The 16,885-nt window shown below is 47.5% G+C and overlaps 1 protein-coding gene across 2 annotated transcripts in view; it reads left to right on the top strand.

Moving 5' to 3' along the window:
• Positions 1 to 16,885, top strand: part of SHANK3 (SH3 and multiple ankyrin repeat domains 3) — a 369,667-nt gene that overhangs the window by 179,862 nt on the left and 172,920 nt on the right. For both annotated transcript variants that reach the window (XM_084506714.1, XM_084506715.1), the window contains one exon: positions 152 to 345. In XM_084506714.1, the coding sequence (XP_084362840.1) occupies positions 152 to 345 (194 nt within the window). The remainder of the gene's footprint in view (positions 1 to 151; positions 346 to 16,885) is intronic.

The raw sequence follows: 16,885 nt of genomic DNA, 5'->3' as shown, positions 1-16,885 counted from the left end.
GGGGCTGCGCTGAGCCCCCCGGCCCCGGGGCCGCGCCGAGCCCCGAGCCCCGCGGCCGCGCCGTCCCCGCCATGGCGCAGCCCGCGGGCCGCGGCGGGCCGAGCCACGAGCTGCCGGGCATCAGCACCGTAACCTACGTCTTCGTTTACAGCCCCGGCGGCCCGGCGGGGCCCCCCGGGCCCGGCCCCGGCCCCGAGCCCGCGCCGCACGCCGCGCCCGCCCCGCTGCGCGGGCCCAAGCGGAAGCTGTACAGCGCCGTGCCCGGCCGCAAGTTCATCGTGGTGAAGAGCTACGCGCCGCAGGGCGAGGGCGAGATCCAGCTCAACCGGGGCGAAGCCGTCAAGGGTGAGTGCGGCGGGGCCGGGCGGGGCCGGGGCCGCGACGGGACGGGGCGGGGCGGGGCGGGGCCGGCAGCAGCGGAGCGGAGCGGGGCTGGGGGGGGCCCCGCGGGCTCTGGCCCCGTGGAGCCCCCGCGGGGAGCCGCAGGGGTTGGGGCCCCGGGGCCGCCCCGGGTGGGGACCCCCAGCAGAGCCCCGGCCGCCGGTGGGGCCGTGGGGGGCTCCGTGCGGGCGCGGGGCCCTGGGGCGCTGCCCCTTCGGTGGGTGCGGGTCTGGGCTCCAGCCCTGCAGCATGGGGCGCTGGGGCACCGAGGAGAGGTTGGTGCATCTCGGAGCCCTTTCCAGCCCTGCCTGATGTTGGCTTTATGCCTCGAGTCCACCCTACACGGCCCTGGAGTTGGTCCCACCATGGGGCAGGCTGTGGGGTGCTGGCAGGGGCGCGCAGCCCAGCAGTTACTGCGCACCGGTTGTGGGTATGGGCAGCAGGAGCAGAGGGGAGGAAGCTGGTGAGGAAATGCTCTCTAAGCAAAACTCCCAACCACCTGCACCATGGAGCCACGGTGATGCAGAACTGTTGGGGAGATTAGAGGTTTAGAGGGATAATGGGAATGCCCATTATGTTGGGAAGACTTCTTGAAAGGCATGTAAACCCCCGCGGTAGGTCAAAAGTCAGCTTCCAGCAGACAGGAATAAGAAAAGACTTTCTCTGCAAGCAGGCTAATTCCACAGCTTTTCACTGAAAGTTTAAGGATCTTCTTTTCTTTTCATCTCCTTGCCTCCACTTTTTTGCTGATGCCTCTTACAATACGGGCTGGAGCAGTCACTAATCTGACTAGTTGCATTAGCTGTAACAGGAATCTGAGCTTGGGAGACAGGGCTTGCTGTTCCATGCTCTGAATCGCTAGTTCAGAAGCGTGTTAGACCTTCAGAAGCATGTTAGACTGCATGTACATGTACGTCCTGTGCCGAGGATGCTGAAAACCTCAGCCGGGGAGGTGACAGTCCAAGCAGACTTGCCTCTTGCCCCCACCTGTGTGTTCTTTTCCTCTCAGCAGAGGAAGAGGTGTAGACATGAAGCATCTGTGATCAGGCTGATGTGCCAGATGGCAGGGCTTTGTGCAGTTGGAGTCAACGGTCGTTTGATGTGTGGAGCTGCTTGTCTTGTGGCCATGGGATAAAGGTTGCCAAAAGGCTGGAAGGGATTACCAGATGGACAGGGCTTCTGGGTCACAAGCACCTTTCCTGTCTTCTTGTCTTCACCTGCTTATCCAGTGCTTTCTATCACACAATTATTCATCTCTTCAGACATTTGTATTTGCATTATGTACATATTTGTATTAAGTAGGTGGTCCTGATGGCAATCCTTAGTAATTGCACCAGAATCTTTAATTCATGTATTCACCTGTAATTGTTTGAATGTCTTTCTCATATGGTCTCCAGAGAGAAAGCAAGTTGTGAGACGTATTGTGGCAGGGAAAAGAGGACTTCAATGGGGAATACATCCTCGGAGCTGGAGGCACTCTCAGCTGGCTTTCCTAATTTGTGGCTGAGAAGGCTTAATAAGAATTGAGAATCACTTTAGTGACTCATTTATAAAAGATCTTAAGACAGTGTAGATGGGCAGTACTTAATTATTTACTGCTTTTGTGATGCTGATTTATTTTTACAAGGATAGGAATACTGACAGTCATTGGACTGGGTGTCCTGTCTTTGCAGGCAGGTAGAGTGATGGGTACAATGGAAACCAACAGCAGGAGCAGAGATGCTGCAACTGGTGCTTTGTCATGTTTGGTGTGCTGTGTGTGCTGTTAGAAACGAGGTGATCTTCAGTTGGTGGGAGGAATGCTCTGGCACCCAATCTGTGGGATAAAGGAGCTGGGGCACGTGGAGGTCCCTGAGGTGGTGCTGGAGGTTGGCTGTGAGCTAACAAGGGTGTCAGCGTGTCCACAAACAGGCAGCAGCCGTGAGAGGTATTGGGAGAGAGTGGTTTGAGATGGTGCCTTGCCATGAAAAGGGAACTACAAGAAGCCTGGAGAGGGACTCTTTATTGGGGAGTGTATTGATAGGACAAAGAGTCATGGCTTTAAACTAAAAGAGGAGAGATTTAGGTTAGATATGATGGAGAAATACTTCACTCTGAGGCTGGTGAGGCATTGGAACAGGTTGCCCAGAGAAGCTGTGGATGTCCCATCCCCAGAAGTGTTCAAGGCCAGGCTGGAAGGGGCTTTGGGCAATCTGGTCTGGTGGGAGGTGTCCCTGCCCATGGCAGGAGGGGTGGAATTAGATGGGCTTTGAGGTCTCTTCCAACCCAAGCCATTCTATGAAGAGCAGGGCAGCTGTTGTGTCAGCATGGGGGAGGTCAGATTGGGCTCCTGAAAAGGATGCGCCAGCATGTAGGGACTAACAGAGCCACCCAGCAATCTGGATGCTGGGGGGCCCTGGAGGGAATGTTGAAGTGTGGTGCATATGAGCAGAAGAGCTTTTGGGGAAGGGTAGGAGCAGGTTTGGGGAATGTTATCAAAGAACTGCTGGAGGCAGTTGCCTAATGAGAGAGAGGCTGTGTCTGGGGAGATGTGGAGTTGGGGAGCTCTGTGAGAGTACGATGTGAGGGAGGAACATATCTGAAGGCACAGGTCTGAGCGAGGGACTGTCCCATGGCGTGGTTCTGCTCTGGGATGGGAGCTCTGCAGGGAGGGCAGTGCTGGGCAGGCAGAGGCCCCTTGGGACAAGAGGTCACAGGCGTGGAAGCCGTGGTAAGACCAGTGTCTCTTAGCCAGTGCTTGTGAGGGGGTTTGATAGCCATCAGCTAGATCTAATGAAATTCAATGGTTTCATATGGTAGGGCTGCAAGGAATTAGTATCAGAGAGGAGGAGAATGGCAAAACATCTGACTTCTCTTTATCTTGAGAACTGCAGAAAAGAGTTTGAGGTGGAGTGAGTTCCTCTGTCTTGCATGAGCCACAGGAGGCTTTGTGTATGGTTCTGTTTGAAGCACGACTGTGTTACAAAGGAAATGCTGATTGTTGGTGTCCTGTCCTGGAAAAAGGCTGAGGATCCTCAAACATTCACCAAAGCTGTGTTCAGAAGTTGTGTCCCTTGTTAAAAGCAAATTGACTCCTGTGAATTTCTGCTTGGCATTGATGTTAAGCATTGGTCTCGTGCTAGATTTGATGACTAGATCCTGTGCTGTGTGGTGGATTTCCTCGGGAGCTTTCAGTAGGAGTTGGTTTGGTTTCAAGAGCACGGTGAAAGTTGGGGTGCGTATCTTGACCGTACAGAATAACCATCCCAGTAGCTATTGGATGACAAAAGACAATAATCAATACAGATACTTCATTTGTAAGATAGCAAAAGAATGCAAGTAGAGGAGAGTCTGTCCTTGATCTGCTTGTTACTGATAATGAGAAATTAAATGAGATGTGAGAGCCCCAAGCAAAGAGAGAACCAGTAGTCACCAGCCTTGAAATCACAAGGTCAAAGGCAGAAGTGGCTCGTGGGCAAGGTACAAGGAGGGGATTCAATCACCAACCTGGGAACTACGGGAAAATTAGGAACATTGTGAATATGCTGGTTTGGGAGTCTCATTTCTTTACACTTTGTGATTAGGCTTGAGCAACTGTCACCATATGTATTCAACAGTAAGTCTTCCCATGTAGTGTGATTCCTTATTGACATTCTCTACTGCAGTATCTAAGCTAACCCTGTGTGAAATAAATGGCAGTCTGAATTTCTGCTGGCTGTGGGTTATGCTTGTGTTGAATTTTTATCATAGCAGTTCTTAGTTGTGCTGGAGGTTGCTTAGATAGAGAGGATTATTTCAGTTGTGAATAAAGTTGTTTTTGCACAATGAAGGTGTTTTTTATTAGAGGAAGGCTCTGTGGGCTTTGTTTGATGATCAGCCAGCTAGTTTCCTCTGGCCTTTCTTTATCCACCCAGAAATGTTTGGGAGAGACTGCTCACATACAGTTCACTCAGGGCTATGGGATCTGTGCTGTCCCGCAGGAAGGCAGCTGTTCTGGCATTTAGGTGCAGGTGGTTAGAGACCGAATCATTAATAACTTGGAAAATTAAGCCAAATCTTTACAGTTTCCCCCCAAACCATCTGTGACCATGGTGATCTAGAGCGGTGGGGTGACAAACTACTGCCTCCTGAGTTATTCTTGTTCCCAGCGTTGGAAAAACAGAGAAGGAGATAGAGTCTCGTGGTCAGTGAGTCGGGTCCCCGGCTCTGTGTGGCTTTGCCATACAACTGCCTGTAAAATGGTTGTGCTCCACCTGTTAATCTGCTGAAGCTTCCTTCCTGCTGGTCTGTTTGGGAGGCTGCTCTAGAACCTTCCACGCTCTGTACTTTGTCTCATCTGTTGGTGTGCCTTAGACACAGCAGACTGTGTGATCTGGCTGTGAGACATCAAAGGTGCTGCGACCGCGTCCTTGTTTAGAAAAAGGAGACTGACTTTTCATTTCTTAACAAATGAAAGAACTTAGCCACGGGTACTACCTGCTAGCCTTGTTCTAGTGATCAGCCAAGTAGGTGGATGTGGCTGTGATCAAGGGTTGTGTGCAAGGCCTTCAGTGGTGCTGGAGAGCCGTGTCCCACCTCCTGCTGCAGGCCGTTTCCTTGTGCTCCTCGTCTCTTTGGTCTCCTTGGCCTGAGCCGCTCTGTCCTCAGGTGCTGGTGGGCAGCGAACTCCCTTGTTGTTGTCCTTGTGGGCCTGTTGCCCCCTCAGGCTGCAGGTCTTGGTTCTCTCGGTTCCCTTGTAGCCCTCGGACACTAACCATTCTTGCTTTCCATCTGAGGCACTCTTTGCAGTCCTGAGGACTGAAATGCACTGAGAACTGTCTTTGACCCCAACATCCTGAGTTTGATGAGGACTGTGGGAATGGATGAGTGCTGTCTGGGTTCTTGGCAGCCCTAAGTTCCTTGGAAGTTCCTCTGTGTGCTGGAGGGGAGCGATGGCAGACACAGTGCAAAGCAGTCCCCATCCCACATCATGTTCCAGTGCATCTCCTTTGCCATGGCTTTATCAGAGGCCCTCTGCAATGAGCACGGCAGCCTTGAACATGCTCTGGTGTGACTTGGCGATGCCTTGTTTTACAGCCCTGTACAGGACATTCTAATTGGGAGGCCAAGGTTACGTGCTGTGGGAGCTTGGGCACTGCTTCTGTACTGGTTGTCTAGTGGTCTGTATTTGGAAATGAAAAGATTTTTTAGGAATAATGAGAGCTTCTTGAGACCAAGATAAATTATTTTCTCTTGCTAGAAACTTTGAAAAATGAGTCATGGAAGAAAAAAGAAAATAAAGATTGCTTACGAAAGTCAAAAGAAATGAACTGAATAAAACCCAGATGTCTTAGGGACCTTCAGAAACTTTTTTTTTTTTTTTTAAGAAATGGGGATTTTGTTGTGTATATGTAGAACTGCATGGCCAAACCTGTGGTGACTGGGTGACAGGGTATAAGCCTGTTGCCTTTCAGGCCAGTGGGACATAGAAGTAGTGCTTTCCTACCATAGGCTTGTGTAATTTCTCTCCTAGGCCTGAGCAAGGTCTTATTGCTGGGTGTTAATTTGTCTGTAATCAGTTAACGTGAGGGTCTCCTGAAAAGGTCAAGGTAAGCCCACGTTCATTACCTGGCTCGTGCCCTGATGCAGGAGAATATATGGTCCCTGTTTTGAGATTGTTCTCCTGAGGCAATTGGGCGTAGGCAGCTGTTGTTTCTCTTCTGTTTGTTTCAAACTAAATCTCAAACTACTCAAACCTTTTTGATGAAATTTGTCCTGCATGCGGAGGTCTCGAGGCCAGTCTGCTCAAACTGTGAGACCGGAGGGTGGGCAGAGCAGCCAGCTGATGTGCCATCCAGCCCGGTACAACCATGAGGCGGTCAGTCCGTCCACTGGCCCAGCAGCACGAGGGCTGGGGTCGTGCTGGGCAGGGGGCTGCTGGTGGGCCTGTGGGAGGGGGGCTTCCCACTGCAACCACAAGGTCAGCAGGCTCGGTCATATCCTGCCTGGTGTCACTCCATCTGCTCTCATTTTCTATATAAATATCTGACCTCTTTCTCATCCCTGCTGTCCTCTTTGTGCCAGTTGTCGTAGGACAGGGTGTTACGTCCAGTGTAGGAAAGTATCGATTCTATTGGTTTATAAATGTTACTCCTCAGTTTATTTGTTTAAATTTTATTTTCCAGAAGTTACGTGGAAGTTCTGCCTTTTTGAAATTCCACTTACAGTTTTATATACCTGTTTTGTATCTTCTTAAATAAACATTGTTTTGCCATTAATGCGCCTCATTCTTTAAATCTGTTCCCGCAATTAAGTTTTGTTTATGCCCCTGATCAATCCTTTAGGTCTTCTCTTAAATGAGTTTGGTTTCTGTTACGAATAAATAGATCTTTGTGATTACAGTCTTGGGTGGTATCCTGACGAACCTTGCATCGCTTTGGGTTAAGTGATTTAAGATAAAGAGAACATAGAATATACACTGTTTTGCTTTTTCCAGGAAAAACAACCTTCCAACGTTTAGAAATACTAAACATATATTTTTAGCTTCAGCTGTGAACCATACACCGCTTTCCTCTCTTCTGCATGTTTATTCACTTCTTAAACGTAAGACATGAAGATGACTGTACTTCATCTCCAGTGTTTCTTTGGAGGCGTTGCATACACTGCGACCCAAGTTGTAACTGTTCCACTTGTTCCAAGATTATCCTGGAACTTCACCCTCCCCTTTATTGAAGAGAGGAATGATGAGCTGGGTTGCAGTGGGAAGTCACAGCATTGAGCTCTTTGGTGCTCACTCTTACAACGTTGTGTACCTGCAGCTATGTGGTTGTGCTGGGCTAGCTGTTGTGCTCCTGGAGCAGCTTTTGGTAGAACAGCATTGGCCTGGGCCCAGGTGCCTGAAACGTCCCACCTGGATCGTCGGTACTTGGGCAGCCCTAGGCTCCAGGGTGGAAAGCACTTTTTAGTCGGCAGCCTCTTCCATTCAGAGCTGGCTGCAGTCTTGTGGTGGCTTTGAATTATGCCCACTACTGCAGCATAACCTAGAAGAAAACCAAAAAGCTGGGGTAGGAGTGTGGGGGTTTTAGCTCTAAGGATCCTGCTTTCCTGACAGCTGCAGGTGATCAGCAGGCTGTGGGATACTTGCATCCACTTGGGCGCCCCTCAGCACTGGTGGCAGGTTTGCACATTTGGGCTCTGAGCAAGTGCCGCAGATCCCACAAAGCAGTGAGGTATGTTAAGACAGTGGGAGGAGGGGAAAGCAGCTTATTGGATTCTTATAAAATCTTTGAAATGTTGTTTATGGTCTAATATTGATCAAGAATTAAGAAAAAGATGGGGGGGTATCTAATGAGGACTGTGCAATAGGAAGAAGTGTCAAAATTTACTTAAGTGCAAAGAAGAAATGGAGATTCCCTGGGGACACGCAGAACAAGTAATCCCTCTACGATTATTAAAGCTGCCACCAGTTGGCATTATAAACTCTATTTTTAGTAATCCTAAACTATGACTAGAAAAATTGGTCTGGCCTAAAATTTTCTCACTCAAAGTTTAATTGTTTGCCACAGATCAGGCTGTCCACACTTGGGCTTCTTCAGTGTAATCTGAAAGAATACACATGCTTGCCAGAGGAGGTATTTCTGTGCACTGCACCAGTGCCCCGGGATGCAGGGCAGGGAGCCCTCCAGGAGGGCGCAGAGCTGATGCTGCAAACAGCAACCCCAGCACAATCCCTGAATGAAGCAGGTAGTGTATGTGTAGAAATGCAGGTGAGCTGCATCTGGCATCAGGGCTTAGTCTCAGAGTTGCATTTGAAGACTACCAGACATCAACACCTGTGATGCTGCTGGAGCTCTTAGGATGGTTGTTTGGAGCAGACTCCAGTGGTTGCATATTGGGTGGAGGAGATACTGTCTTAAGAGCATTCTTAAGCTGAGTTTTTTGTTGTCTTTTTTTTTTTTTTTAATTGTCACTAGTAACAAAACTTATCATAAACCCCTTGATCCTGCATTTCCCTTTATAGCGTTTTTTTCTGTGAATGAGTTTAATCCCGAGTGTTTCTAGTTTCTTCAGAACCAGGAAGGAATTCAGTTTACTGGACAATCTTTTCCTTTGAACCAGGGTCAGGAAATTCTTTCTGTTCCTTCTTATTTCTTCTACTGGGAAGGTCATTTTCAAAGAGATGGGAAGAAGCCAAGATGCGGCTGGTTGCTGTAGCCTGGTATGAGAATTATACAACCTCTCGGGATTGCTGTCTGTCATAAGTCCTGCCTTCTGCTGTGCTAAATTTCTTTGAGTTTAGGGCAGGATTTTTCCACTGAGATTAGTGTTGCAGGTCAACAGCATGGCTTCTGGATTGTTGGTGCTATGAAACTGAAAATGTCCAGCTGAGTCCAAATAATCCTTCTGGAGAGGAAGGATTGAAAAAATGAATGAAAAATCACAGTCAGAAAACAAAGGGAGGATTTAGAGATTGTGTCAGGCAGAACAGAATCAGGATCTCTGTTCTCTGCTACGGGTAGGACAAAATTGACCTGAACTATTGTGGTCCATTTGTCTCCATCTGTACTTCACATCCAAGGAAAAGGTTGCAGAGGTTTTGCTCATTTATTATAAAAACATCTCCCTCTAAAACTTTTTGGTACTTTTTTTCTTCAGCATTAGTTCCTCTGCCAGGGACTTTTAGTCTTGAAAACTTAGGGGAACTTTCTTCAGACATCAGCTATTTTCAGTTCCAGCTTTCTACAAAGATGCTCATTATAGATGTAACACCATGCTGGTGAGATAATTAGGTGGTGAAAGCATAACCATATAAGATAGAGTTTTTATTAATGGGAATCACGTGGGTGTGCAGTGTCCTGTTGTGCCTGTTTCCCATACAGGATTCAGGTCTGCTGCCTGTGAGTATTCACACTGAAGCTTTAAAGGGTGTTAGAAAACCTGTAGGTCAAGAAGACTCTTTCCTGTGATGTTCTGAATTTTTCATTCTTCTTCTGTGTGTTTTTAAGGGAATTTCTTCTATTATTAAAGAGAATGGTTATCATTTCCTATGTCAACATCTCTGTTTGCATATATAGCAATGAGTAATGTTGCCTCAGTGTCTTTTTGAAATGCTCCAAGATGAAATTCTTAGTGCTTTGAAATGCTATTTGAAAGTCATATAGGTACCCAGTGTGAGATTGGATTATTGCATATTGCCTTAAAAATGATAACATTTGTGCTTGGCATCTACAATGATATGCTGAGAATTCTTCCGAGCTTGTCACTGTAGGAGAGGAAGCCTTGTTGACAAGTCAAAGAACAAGATGCCATCAAAACTCTTATTTCCATAATGGAAATCTTCTGTTTCCCACTCTTTTCTTGGGTACCTGTTATGGTTGGCTGTGTCATTAGACCAGCAGAATGAGGTGAGAAACAGAAGGTTCACTGCAGACTTTATTGGGATGGTTGTACTTGGCTTGTGTACATCAGTTCAGTAGCTGGACCCAAGCATGCTCTTCTCAGAGGACAGACAAAAGATACATGCTCAAGCTTGACTAGCACAGGAAATGTCATCTAATTTTATTAATATTATTTCCAGCAGGTTGTTTGGAATGGCTTTAGGTCTCTGTTTACTTTTTGCATCTTGCTTTTGGATAGACTTTTTCCTTACAAGAATTTTTTCTCTTAAGGTGTACGCTTTTTTTTTAAACAAAATTTTAAACCAAACTTATGATGCAATTTGTTCTTCATCCACTGGTTGCTCTTCTAGCATTGTAGTACTTAAAAGTGCAAATGCCTGGGGAAAAATGTAAAAGTAATCCTCTTAATTAAACACTGTCAGTGCTTTTCGGGAGGTGTGTTTGGGGGGTTACACTCCTGAATGCCTTCTGAAGGTCCTTCTCGATTTCCTATGCTTTGCCTACATCCGAATTCTACAGCAAAGATGAATTTGTCTCTTAACTGTGCAATGCTGAATAGTGTTTGAAAGTATTAAGAATTTAAAGAGCCTTCCTGAGTGGCCACTGAACCAAGGTACTTGTCGGAATAATAGCCAAGGTTATTCCCTCCTCAGTTTCCTCTAGCAAGGTACAGTTCTTAACGCGGTGACATTTTCTGCTTGTTGACTCGGGAAGCGCAGGACAAATACAAATGTCTCATCTCATCTGCCACATGCTCCTCTACTTCCCACATCTGTCAGATGCATTTTCGGGACAAACGGGTACTGACAGCCAGCATCGCCTTTCTGTCTTAAATCAAATTACAGTGAGGTTTGCTTTAGCTGCTGAATGTCTTCAGTCAAAACCCTGGCAGGTGCTGTTTGGTACTACCCAGCCATCGTCCCATGGGCACAACCCATCCCATTCCTAGACAACCACTGACGAATTGAGCTCTTCTCCCTTAGTTCAGGCCTGTCTTTGGCTTGTCCTAGCCATATCCTGGGCACCGGCTTCAGCTGCCCTCACCAAACAGTGCCCCCTGGGCCCTGAGCTGCTGGCCCTCAGCGGCCGAGTAGGCCGTTCTGCTCTGCTGTTACTCACTTGCGTGTTGTTTTGTTTTGTGTTTTAAACCATGAAATAGCTTGAAATTTGGGTTAGGTTATGAGAGAACTTACTATGAGAGAATTTGTCTGTTCACATTCCCAGAATTTTACTTACATATCTCTGTGCCTATACATACATAACTTGTGCGATCCCTCACGCCCTGTCTGACGTCCCGCAGCAGGCTGCACGCAGCCCCACAAGCCCCGTGCAGACCCCGCAGTGCCCGTGCTCATCGCGTTTCCATTCCCTGTTGCTTACGAGGCTCGGGCTGACCCCTGCAGCGCCGTGTCCGGCAGTTCCCTCGCTGCCTGTCATTCTGCGACACGGGGAGCTTTGGCCTTCATTGCTGCCTCATGATGACCTGCTTGTTAACGTTGGCGTGCCTGCTCGGTGCATTGCTTTCCTTGTTGTCCGGTGTGTCTTTTATACTGAGCAGTTCTCCACCAGGTGATGTGATGAATCAGGTGTTTTCTCATCCCATGTACCTGTGCAGTGAAAGTAAGCTGTTCCAGCCAGGTGGGTTGTCTCCTAGATCCCTCTGTGTCGAGCAGTTTCCCAGTAATAAAAGGACTACTTTTCCCCTCCCCAAGCTAGTTTCCCAGCTCTGGAAGTTTTTCTTCTGGAATGTTTTTTTTTTTGTCTGTTGCACTTGAGTTATTTCTGTAAAGGGTAGAAAGTCTGATTTCCTCCCTCCTACATCAGTGTTCTGTAGGGTTTCTCTGGGTGACCTGACAGATTTAGAAAGGAGTAGCATAGGTAGAAGATGTATTATTCCACAGTCTTTAAAAGCTCCTACTTAGGCTGTTCTGACTCCATCAGGGCAAAGTCACCTTTGAGCACGTCCCTTAGGGCACAAAGCAGAGTGGCTGTTCCTGGAGAGCCCCTGGGGGTGTCAGCATGAACCGCCTTGGCTCAGCCATCCACATGCAGGGGCTGACGTTGGGATCAGGGTAACCCCACTACTGCAAACCTGCTGGCGTGTGTTGAGCACCGTGTGAATCCCCAGAGCCTCCATGACGGGTCCAGAGGGATGCTCTAGGCTGTCAGAGATGAGAGGGGGTGATTCATCTGTCTGCATGTGGCTGTCTATATACACAGCTACACCTGAGATAGTTGTCTAGACTCCCTGTAGTCAGTGGTAAGAAATAGCTCTTCCAAAGTGCAATTTATCTCATCCCGAGTTAGACATTTAAAATAAGTCTGATGAATCACACCCTGAAATAGGCTATTTCTCTGTTGACTAGCTCAGATATAGATAGCCTTTTAGCTCTGTTTCATCTGTCTTGACCATTAGCCGTGGCTATTACAAGCCATAGCAAGGGGTTGCTTGACTTCAACATCCGCTTTCTGTCCAGAAATTGTTCTGCTGTTGTCTTTACTTAACATCCGGCTGTGGAAGTTAATGAAAAGGGCAGTCATCAATCTGACACTCCTCACCAATCCCAAGTGGGTATTAACTAAAGATATTGGTCTTCTCTTGGAACCAGCAAAATGTTCCCTAATGAATCATACTTTCACAGTGTAGACCGGTTTCCATGTGGCCGAAATGTTGCTTCGCAAAGGGAGCGAGAGACAGATGTTCATGGCTGTCTCAGTGCCCGCTGTTTCATTTAGGTAGTGAATTCCTATCTTTAGTCTTTTAAGGGTGAGGTTAATTAACGGCTGAACAAACCTGCTGGTGGGTGTCCTTTGCATAAAGATCAGATGTGTTTCTGTTCGAGGCTTTCCAGCTCTGGAGAGGTGAGACTGGCGCTTTAGCAGCTCGCTCCCAAGGTGGAGCTCTGTTGTGTGACTGTCTGGGACTCTGCTGGCACAGGCTTGCCAAATAATCTGAATCCTCAGCTTTGGGGAGAAGCGTGCCAGCAGAAATCTCTGTGCCTGACAGTAACAGCTTGCTTTGAATCCAGCCACATGTTTGTGGATTAAATATGGACCTTGGGTCTAACACCTGTAAGACACACCAGGGGCTGCCTCTTTGCTGTCCAAACAGTGTCTCTTAAAATTAGAGGCACTGCTGTCACATCAGCTGGGAGTAGCTGATGGGCATGAGGGGTCATCCTTAGAGTGTTTGTTTCTTGTCTTGATTAAAAATTAGTAATGATCCACATACTCTGCTCTTTGTTTAAGGCTTTCTGTCAGATCATGTGCATGTAGTACTGTTCTCATTTGATCTCCTGCTGCCTGTCAGAAGAAGCATTTCCTTCTCTGTGGGCTTGTGATTGATATACTTGAGTAAAATGTTGGGACAGTTTAATACAGTCTGCTTACAGACTGGGCAAGAGATGATGCTGCTGCCTTTGTGAGCTGGAGAGTGTCAGCACATCGGTTATTAACTCACAGAAAGCCTTAGGGAAGGAAGGCTTGAATCTGAGCCGAGTCTTGGGAAGAACTCAGGTGCGATGTGATGTAAAAGCTAAACCCAGGGCACAGATCTTGCACCTTGTCCATGGGGAGCATGGATGGATGTCTCAGCAGACTTCTAGCAGGTTGATGAAGAGAGCATCTGTTGCCTATTTCTATAATGTAAGTGATTATGATGATTTTCTCTAAGTTCTGTGCATTACCTCTAAATATTATTTAGTTAACTTTTAATTGTAAGAATAATCCTAGCTTGATAGGAGCACAAACATTACAGTCTAAGGAAGCTGTTTAAAGTTGTAGCAGGTGAGGTGAGGGATTTCCAGTGCTCCTGTACAAGTTCACACACCTGCAGGACGGCAGGGAGCCCCTCCACTTAACTGCAGTGGTTATCTGGGGGCTGTGTGAGCCAGGAAGAGGCATTTTTGGTGTCAGCTTTTAGTACCATGGGTTTGTCAGGGGGGTCGTGAGCTTCACGTGACACCACAAGGCATGCGCTCGATCTTGAGTCTTGTAAGGGCTTTGGTGTGTGCTTGTGGTTGTGGGCCCTGTACCCAGCCCTGTTCTCACCTGCCTGGGGCTGCTTTCTCAATGCAAGTTGTTCGGTGAGACCACGTGGTGGCCAAAGTCAGGCCAGCTGTAAGGGCACCTTCTGGTTTCATCAGGAGCACTGCTGGCCTTTAAGTTAATGAGTTTTCTTTGCACTCCTGCTCAGCTCTATTCTGTGGCCCTAACATCTAGATCTGCTTCTGGAATTTTGGTGACTTGTTTAGCCGAATCTTTTGATTGTTGTCGTTCTTGAACCCAGGGAGTTCTTGTTAATTGGCTGTCTGCGGTGAGCATTTGCACAGTACTGACTGTTGAACATCTGCTTATCAACAGTTTGGTCATTTGAGATTTTTGTTAGGTACTACAATCTTTTTTTTTTTTTTTCCTTCTTCAGGTCTTCACTATATAGGGCACCCAGAAGAGCTGGTCCATGCTGCCCTTTGTAATAGACCAGTTTACCCACTTCCAGCTTTTTTGGCCTCTGACTTGGACCAAAAATAGTTCATTTAGTTTAGTTCAGTTCTCTCCACTCCCAAAGCTACAATTATCATAAAAGAAATTATATTCACTTTAATTCTGCAGAAGAGCATCTACTTATAAATATGACTTGCTGTGACTAATACATTTCAGTTCAGATCACTAATGTAAATTAACTAATCTTTTGGTACATCAGAATCTTGGCATTGTAATAATTTTTTTTTTATCAGTGACAGGTAAAAGGAGGGGATGCGCCTGGTGATATAACTGTACTGATCTGTACAAGGTGGTTGGGGTGTGTGGGCATCTTTCAGCAATGTTGCTGTTTACAAACTTTTGGATATATGGGTAGTAAATGTAAAATCCCATGGTTTGGTTTCTGGGTATTGTTTTTCCTGGGTTCTCGGGGGAAAAAGAGTTTCTTTACATTCCTCCTTTCACACTGAGATTTCTGTAGGCTATAAATCAGTTAGAGAGAGTTTAAGGGCACTTTTAGATATGCACATGAACAGGACGATATTTATTCTAACTTCTTTTGAAATGCTCTCTGGGTTTTGGGGTGTGTTTGTGGTAATTATTAGTCAAATTATTGTGGCAATGCAAGATTGGCTTGCCTCTTGGCTTGGCTGCAGACAAACGTAACGTGACAAAGACATCTTCCTGCCAGGCATAATGGCAAACAAGTCTGGGGCTAAAATGTATTTTGCAGATGACCTCTATAGAAAACCTGTTGGAAATCGGGTTTGCGATTTTAACAATACATAGTCTGTCTTTCCTTGGAAACCACTTGAATTAGTAAGACGGTCAAGTCAAATGCATTTAGTTGTGCACTGAGCTGGCAGCTCTCCCTATTTACCTTCCAGAATTAGAAAATGCTTCATTAATTCAAGTCAGCATCTTCTGTGTGCTTCAGTTTGACCTTAGTAGTGTCCCAGTTTTCGGCTATGGGGGCACACATACCTATTATTAGAGGGAAAATTTGGGTGTGAACTTGCCAGGCTTTAGTTGCTGCAGGATTGATGTGCACTAGGATAACTTGGATTTCTTCTCACTGAAAGAGTGTGTGTACTGTGTTCATGGCAATGTAGGTCTGCATCTGGACAACTCTGCAGAGCAGCTGAAGCACTAATGGGCTGTTTGCATGCTTATGTGTTTAAAAGCCTGTTTACATAGCCAAGCTGTTAGGCATCTGGAGAGCTGCCTCACAAACCTCTGGCTTCTCTCCGTACTGGTATATCTTCTTTGTACCTGGCACTATGACGATAGCAACAGGTTTGAAAGGGCCATGCATCTTTTATGGTATGTCTCCTTTTGGTATTCTGCCTGTTCTGGGGATCTGTGTCGTGGATGCTGACAGCATGGTGTTGAGCACGTCCCCACATCCCAACATGCAGCCGAGTCTGAGAGCTTGGATCTGAACCTGGGAATGAGCAGGCCTGAAGCACCTGGGCAGGGGCTGCGGGGCCAGTCAGGTGTGTGCAGCCTTGGTGGACTTCGGTCTGGTGTTTCCAAATCCACTTTTGAGATGAATGTGTGTTTTGCATCCTCGCGATTTACACAAGCACAGTCTTGAGGACCGTATTATCTGAAAATACAGAACTGTTTGTCTCCTCTAGAGAGTATAAAGGCATGTGCAGCCATCATCCACCACTGCAGGGTGTTTATGTATACTTAAGTTTTCTTCAGACTCTTTGGTTCAGGAGGCTGCTAGAAAGCACACCCAGTCTTTTTCTCATGCTTACTTCCCTGCCTCTCGAGGGACGTTCCGTGGCCGTGGCTCCAGCCTTACGGTGGTGGTTTCCCCGCAGGTGCAGCGGAGCCATCTCGGACACTGCCCCAGCAAAGGCTCTGGGCATGGAGCAGCTGATGGCAATGTGCAGGGCTGGGCCTGGTGCGAGGGCTCCAACCTGCAGCAACAGCCGGCTTCTGGCCCGGGTGCCAAATGGCAAGCAGGAGGGTGCTGTGCTGTGCTGTCCCCATGCTGCACTGCCACGTCCCCAGGCTGGGTGGTGCGGGAGCTGGTCCTTGAGCCCTGGAGTTAGGGTGGTGACCGGGAAGAGCTTTGGTGTCTGAAAGGTCTGAAGGTGTCTGGATTTGGCAAAGCTGGTGAGGAAAGATTATCTGGAAAAAAGGAGTTGGAAGTGTAGGCGTTAGTATGTTTCTGGATGGTGTGGTTACTCATTCAGAGCTAGAACCACCTGGAGCCTCCTGAGGACTTGAGTGGACAAACCAGACAGCATCTGTCTGGGCTGAGGTTTCAAGAAGCCTAAAACCAACATCTGGCACCAGTCAAACAGGACGTATGTTCTGGGACAGATCTGGCCATGTAAATGGCATGTCAGCTGATGTGGAATTGCTCCTGTACACGGTGCGGGAGTTCTGAGGGAGGGAAGGACGGGTGGGTGAGCAGGCTGTACAGAGGAAGAAAGCAGAGAGTGGTCCAGATCTGGGGAGGAGATGGTGCAGGGAGGAAAATGTTTTGTGTTTTTTTTATACCCACTTTAGGCAGGAGGGAGAGAGGAGTTTGGGGGGGGGGGGGGAGGGGGTGAAAGCTGGGTGTTTTCTTTTGTTTGTTTGTTTGTTTTTACATAGACTATTTTATACATTGAATTTCCTTTTCTGTTAGTTTTGGACTGGAAGGC

Source organism: Aythya ferina (assembly GCF_964211825.1).
Source record: "Aythya ferina genome assembly, chromosome: 1".
Taxonomy (NCBI): Eukaryota; Metazoa; Chordata; class Aves; order Anseriformes; family Anatidae; genus Aythya; species Aythya ferina.
Note: the sequence above shows the minus strand (reverse complement) of the source record. Positions and strands in the feature narration are given on the sequence as shown.